The sequence below is a fragment of the Gymnoscopelus braueri genome (assembly GCF_963280865.1).
Source record: "Gymnoscopelus braueri genome assembly, chromosome: 3".
NCBI lineage: Eukaryota > Metazoa > Chordata > Actinopteri > Myctophiformes > Myctophidae > Gymnoscopelus > Gymnoscopelus braueri.
Genome location: NC_137612.1, coordinates 36,357,555 through 36,364,712, shown reverse-complemented (window position 1 = coordinate 36,364,712; position 7,158 = coordinate 36,357,555). Strand labels below are relative to the sequence as shown.

Here is a 7,158-nt window from a genome sequence, read left to right as displayed (position 1 = left end):
TACAAAAATAAATAAAAAAACATGGGGGGAAGACATTTTCTTCAGAATGTAAGCCCTAGGACAAATAGCAAAACTAGACCATCTTCAATCTCACAAAGTGTCACATAATTTGTGACCCATTGTGAGGTTGTATATCTGCTAATGTTATTATTTTGTTAATAATAATACAAATGTTGGGAAACTTTTGAATTCAAAACCCTTTTCCCAAAATAGGGAAGCCGGTTAACGTGAGTAACAAAAATGTTTAATTTAATTGTTAAATTGTGATACTATTGAAAAAAGAGAAAAAAATCAAACATGTCAGACAGTCTACATTTCCCAAAAGGAAATGCATGTATTTAATTCAGTCTGATCAGAAGCGGGAATAGAACATATCGCCACGGTGATGAAAATAAATGACCAGAGGAGGGATATCAAAAGCAGAGGCATCGTTCCCCTGCCGCCGTGCACTCCCCCCCCCCCCCCCCCCGACCCCAGCAAATCGAACCCTGAACGCCTCATTCTTCGCCGCTCCACTGGCCACCCTGACGCCGGTAGAAGCTGACCCAAGCTGTTTTGTGTCTCCTTTGTAGGTGAGGATGAACCCGAGGTCGAGCAGCTGAGTTCGGAGGCAACGGAAGGAGGAGGAGGTCAGCCCCCCGGCCCCCGCAACCGGGGAGAAGGAGCTGCCTGCGGAAATCTGCAGCCCTCTTCCCCCACCTCCCCCCACCTCCCCCACCTCCTCTATCGTGGTGCGCATCTCAGAGGAGGAGCGGCAGAAGTACGAGGAGGAGATACGCAAGCTGTACAAGCAGCTGGATGACAAGGTGATGGATGGACAGGGCTGGTGCAATTAACCTGAAAATATATCGCCGCTGTCGGGGTGGAAACCTTGTATGTCCGAAACCGTTCCCTTTTTTAAATGACTAAAAAGGAATGAAATAAAATAGTGAAAATAGCCAATCTACAAGCTCACTGCGTGTTACGAAGCAACGTGCTGTGAGCTTGTAGATCTGCTGTTTTCACTGTTTTTGTGGGATACTCATTAGGGCGCTCAGTAGGGCGTTCATTTACGGACTTAATCTAGCTCATGTAGGTTAATCGAATAATTGAGAAGCAGGTTTTTTTTATAATCGTCTAAATCGATTAATAATGATTAACCACTTAAGCCTGTGTTGTACTTCGTTGTAGAATCATGGCCTGTTAAAATAGGCAATCCATCTATCTTTTTAAATATATTTTGGGGCTTTTCTGCCTTTATTGGATAGTACAGTGGAAAGAGTGACAGGAAACAGGGAGAGAGAGACAGGGAGTGACACGCAGCAAAGGTCATCGGGCTCGGTAATCGAACCCGTGACTCGCTGACAGGCCACACATGTGGTATGCACCTTAACCGCTAGGCCAATTACTGTAGCTCCCTAGGTGATTCATCTATGTACAAGCTCACAATGCGTTAGCGATGCATTGTGTGTATAGTATTGTACAATACACAATGCATCGCCAATACTCAATGCGATGCATTGTGTATTGTACTTTGTTGTACAATGGTGGCTTGTGAAAGTAGGCGATGAGTGTGCACAACATACTGATGTAGTAAATTAAAAAACTATTCATAATGTTTTGTAGTTATATACAGTATATGCTATAATAATGTGTTGTTGTCACAAAATCCAAAGGTACACCTGGGACTGGCTTACATAGTAAAATCCAATGTTAATTCAGAGTTAAATGAACACTTTAAGATTGTACCGGTTGTAAATTAGGAATACGCATGGTGCAGACTTATTCAGAATGTACAGTAAGTCATTTGGGAAGATCTAATGTTCAGACAAACATATTAAAATTCTTAGCCTGAAGCTTATTACAATATGGAACCTGCCCACACACACACACACCCACGCGTACATTTTAATCTAAATGCTGTGTGCACTTTAATGTATCAGGAACAATACCGCAATGTAGTTTCTCATGAATGTTTGAATAAACAAGCTCTTTTCAAACCTATTACCCAATACAGTGCTTTGCTAACTATATTCAAGCATACATTCACACACACACAATCCATGGGGATGCATACATTACTTTTTTCCCCTTTTCTTTTTTTATTGTGGTGCACCCCCGCAGTAGTAGCTGACATTGCATCTTACATGTTTATTGGCTGGGGATTTTATATTATGTTGTAATGATTTTTTGCAATCCTTTCTTTTTTTGTCTTTTCAATCTCTGTTTTTTAAGGGTAGACCAGACCAGACTGAAAAACTCTGGATCGGAGTAATTTTAGATGTGTGTAACTACTACAGCATACTGTATGCCTATATTCTTGTGTATAGGTTTATAGTATTTCAACCACATGAAACCATAGCATCCCTATTCTGAGCATTTCATAATAGGCAAACATTCTGTGAAAACAGGAGCACATTCTGCAAAAAAAATGCAGATCTACAAGCTCTCAACGTAATGCAACGCACTTTGGGATTGGCCATTTTTGGTGGAGAGATTTGGTAAAAAGGAGGTGACCAAGTACAGACCCCTGGGGACCCCGATCAACAGAGTATACAGTAGGATTTAGGTGTTAAGAATCAGAATCAGAATGATTGTATTTGGCAGCTCTGTTTGCACATACCTTTTGTCAGTGTGAATTCTAATTCCTCATTGTGTGTGTGTGTGTGTGTTTATCATTGAAGGATGATGAGATTAACCATCAGAGCCAGATGGTGGAGAAGCTGAAGGAGCAGATGCTGGATCAGGAGGAGGTAAAAGATCTTAGTTTAATATGAATGTATATTTGTTTGTATCGTTAAGGAGACCGCACACTGAAAACAACTGTGAATGTGATGTTGTTCCACAATAGATGAGTTCTTTGGGGACAACAATGCATTTTCATTTGCCAGAAGGCATTTGAGATGCCTATGTTTTGTCTTGCTGCTAAATGCCAACCTATTTAGTTGAACTTGACAACTGTTTAGCAGCTTATACAGTACACAACCAAACCAACACAATCTGTGTGAAAAGTTTAAGTAAGGTCAGTCCAAAGTCGGGTTTTGTGCTAAAGTGAACGTGGGAGTGAACATGCTGGCAGAGTGGAAACTGGTAAATATGTAAATGGCCATACCTAATCATCAGGGCTGGCAATGTGCATTTCATACTGTATCACTTGTTAATTAGCATCTGCCGCTATCTATTAATCTGCAATTAAAAAATACATATATAAAATTGAACATTCCTGTGATCCTAGAGAAGGCCAAAAAACACAAGACAAGAGACACGTTTTATTTTTATTTTTATTCAGAAATCTTTAATATTTGGTTCACAGACAGGAAGACAGAAACAAAGGGATCTGGACATCAATTTATCAATGTACCACAAAGTGTCCCACAGTGGCCTGTGGCAGTGTGTACAGTATACAGGCACTGATGGAAAATAATCTCAGTTTTTACAACATCATTTCATGTTGGTATAGCCAGGGAGGGCCTGTAGGCTGCAGTACATACTGTACCAGCACTTTGGATAATGCAATACTGGATATTTATGGCATCCACATGTATGTGTGACATAAGGTCTATAGTGGGCTACACATACAGGCACAAATCATGTAATATTGCGTGAACATGTTGTGTCTTCCTGGCTAGCACGCCATAATATTTACGCTCATATTTATTCTCTGATGATCTATTGTCTGATGATCTAATATTTCAGAACTCATACTTGCACATTTGCCCTTATCTGAAGTTATTTATGTTTTTACTTAAAGAGGTGGTGCCATGGTTGTGCACTTTTTCTGTTTTTCATGTGTCTATGAGGTTGATAGAACTTCATTAAGCCCCCTGGTGGTGTTTTTATGGTGTTTTATGTCTTCTCTGACTATTTTGAGTTTCTACCTGGAGGCTGAAACCTTGAGGGTCAAACGTGCCAATAGAAAAACAGCCCTTTATTGACATACAGTAGTCAAATTGTACCCTCCCCCTCATTATCATAACACAACAGGTGTGGGCATGAGCAGGAGGAGGAGGGACTAGGACAGGTGGGTGGTGCTAAGGTGGTGGAGGAGGTGCTAAGGCGAGAATATTCACTTTCAAAACTAACGAAAACAGCAGATCTACAAGCTCACTGCTCACAGTTGTGAGCTTGTAAATGTTTGCTATATTTGCCGTACAACCAAGTACAGTACATAGGGCTTGGGTGGTCAATAATCATTATTATTAATAATTTGCGTCCCCTTTAGTTGTTGTTGGGTATTGCTTGAGTACATTTGCACACACATAGAATTTGTCCTCTGCATTTACCCATCCTAACTACTAAGAGCAGTATGTGGATGCCATTAATACAGCCCCAGGGGAGCAGTTTGAGGTTAAGTGTCTTGCCCAGGAACACTTCAACACTGTATTCATATCCAATTGAAGAATCCACCTTTTTCATTCATTCAACCTTTATTTACAATTCTCGGAGAGATCATTGAGGGAGACCCTCATTCACAATGATGTCTTTTTTTGGCAGGGCTTTGGCCCACACACACACACACACACACACACACACACACACACACACACACACACACACACACACACACACACACACACACACACACACACAGACACACACACACACACACACACACACACACACACACACACACACACACACACACACACACACATCACACAAGCACGAATATTCATTCATCTTTGAGTGCTTTTGAAGAGCATGGTTCTCCCTTGGTGCTAACTGCTACCATGTGGCTGCTCTCTTGCTGTCCTTCAGCTTCTAGCCTCATCTCGCGGGGACAGTGAGAGGGTTCAGTCGGAGCTTGGCAGGCTGCAGACAGAGAATGACTATGCCAAGGCAGAGGTGAAGGAGGTGCTCCAGGCCCTGGAAGAGCTGGCGGTCAACTATGACCAGAAGAGCCAGGAGGTGGAGGAGAAGAGCATGCAGAACAAGCGGCTCGCTGAGGAGTTGGCTAAGAAAATGGTGAGTTGCTTGTTCCATTGCTGGAGGACAAACTTTAGTCAAAACACAGCAGGATTAAATGTGTCTCTCATTGCATGTCATAACCCAGGGATTCCGTCTGACACCGAGACTGAATTGGTCACTAACTGTCAGTAAAATATACCACAATATTGTAGTTGTGTTTTCCATCACGTAGGTTACTTGACACAGTTACTGTACCCTACCCATCATATGAAAAGCACTGACAGACTACAACTTGTTCAGAATGCGGTTTTAACAAAAACCAAGATGAGAGAACATATGACTCTAGTTTTAGCATCCTTGCACTGGCTCCCGGTAACTTTTAGGATTGATTTAAAATCCTTTTAATCGTTTTTAAGGCACTTAATTGTTTAGCACCTTCCCACCTTTCTGATTGCCTGCCCAAATATGTTCCAACCCGTCTCCTTAGGTCATCTTGTGCTGGCCTCCTTGAGGTGCCAAAAATTAATTATAAAAAAGCTTTCTGCTTTTATGTGCCAACGGCCTGGAACAAGCTCCCATTACATATAGATAACGTTAAAAGCAAGCTCAAGACCCACTTTTTTACTCTTGCTTTTAGTTGATTACATGCTATTTTATTGTATTGTTTTAGTTTTGATCTTGCCTCCTTTTAATTTGTTCTTGATCATGTTTTTGATCTTATTGTTTTTAATCTAGTTTAATATTGTGTTATTTTTCTTTTGTTGATCTTTTTTTATGTAAAGCACTTTGGGCTGCATTTGATGTCATGAAAGGTGCTATACAAATAAAGTTTATTATTATTGCAAACGCGGAAGGAGGCGCGGCGACCAAGTGGAGCTTACTATGTAACCGTGCTCGGGTTGTGTGTGTGTGTGTCTGTGGCTCTGTGTGCATGCACTGTGTGCATGCACTGTGCAGGAATTGTGCAGGAATTTAGACAATGCTCTGATTAAAATGCACAACAGCCTGCAAAAAACACACACACACACACACACACACACACACACACACACACACACACACACACAGTCAATGTTCTCTCCCCATCACGGTGAAATAACACGGATTACAAGTCCGTAAATACACAATATTTTCGAGCTGCGTTCCCTTCCAGCGTTCGCGCGTCTTACTTGTTATCATTATATTATAACCTCTAAGGAGAGCATATAGTGTAGGGCTGAACAATCATTATCTATCGTTATCTTCTACAACGTCGCAAAAGGGAATGATGTGGATGGTACAATTCATATTGTCTTCACTCACCCTGCATGTACAGCTAAAGCCAGCTACATACATGCCTTCACCCTCCGAGTGTATTTAATAGCTTGTTCAGTTCATTCCACTCTTTACCTTTCCCAACTCTTGCTTTTTCTCTGTGTGTTGAAGAGAAAAAAGTTAAAGATGATTAACTCTGGCATGGGCACAGTTTTACGGGACCTGCTCGCTCACCTCTCATTGATAAAGGATTACTGTCTAAAAGACGGCGCCTGGTGGTTTGGTAAGCAAGCAGGCTTAATCAAATCAAATCCTTCCATAGCCTTACCATTGAAGTTGGTTCCGACTCAAAACAGCAGTACTTATGGTCGAATGGTCAATGATTTTCAGTGACCATTGCAAAGCTTAGCACGTTCATCAAGTCGGACAAAAGTAAGAGTTTGATTTCTGGTCGGCATTCAAAATAAGAGCACTTCGTTAAGTCTTATTGATATGCATGCAGTTTTTTGAAGAATAGTTTTCATTTTTTCTACATTTAAAATATCAAATAACGAGTGTGAACCCATAGAGGTATGACATTTTGTTCAGATTGTGCAGCCCTAGTGTGCACAATAGGAATATGTGTCCCCCTTCTGGACTTACCACCTAAGCTAAGATTTTTCCTGGAGGACAACCTGAATCCTTCCAGTGAAATTCAATATGATGTGCACTCAGGAACATTTTCAATCTCTCTTACTGTACATGTGAAAACAATGTCATGGCCATTTTGTGTGCAGCCAAACGTTTCTGCTTCTGCCTCCTTCAGTACATTAGCTGCATGTGGGCTCAGCTCTTCCCTCTGATATAGGCGTTTCATTGCCTCGCTCGGGCTCGCCTCACGGGGCTCAAGCCCTTCTGCCAACTCAGCACCATTCCAGTTGCATACCGATAGGCAGTGAACACTAAATGATTGTTCCCTCGGGCAGCTCATACTGTATCTCAATTATCAACAGTATCACAGTCTTTTAATATACACAA

At 41.4% G+C, this 7,158-nt stretch overlaps 1 protein-coding gene across 1 annotated transcript in view; it reads left to right on the top strand.

The window, feature by feature from the left end:
- kif5ab (kinesin family member 5A, b) overlaps nucleotides 1-7,158 on the top strand; it is a gene marked incomplete at both ends in the record, with an annotated part of 113,569 nt that overhangs the window by 66,095 nt on the left and 40,316 nt on the right. Inside the window, 4 exon segments of the mRNA XM_080423525.1 lie at nucleotides 573-645; nucleotides 647-806; nucleotides 2,664-2,732; nucleotides 4,738-4,944. Coding sequence (XP_080279651.1) covers nucleotides 573-645; nucleotides 647-806; nucleotides 2,664-2,732; nucleotides 4,738-4,944 — 509 coding nt within the window.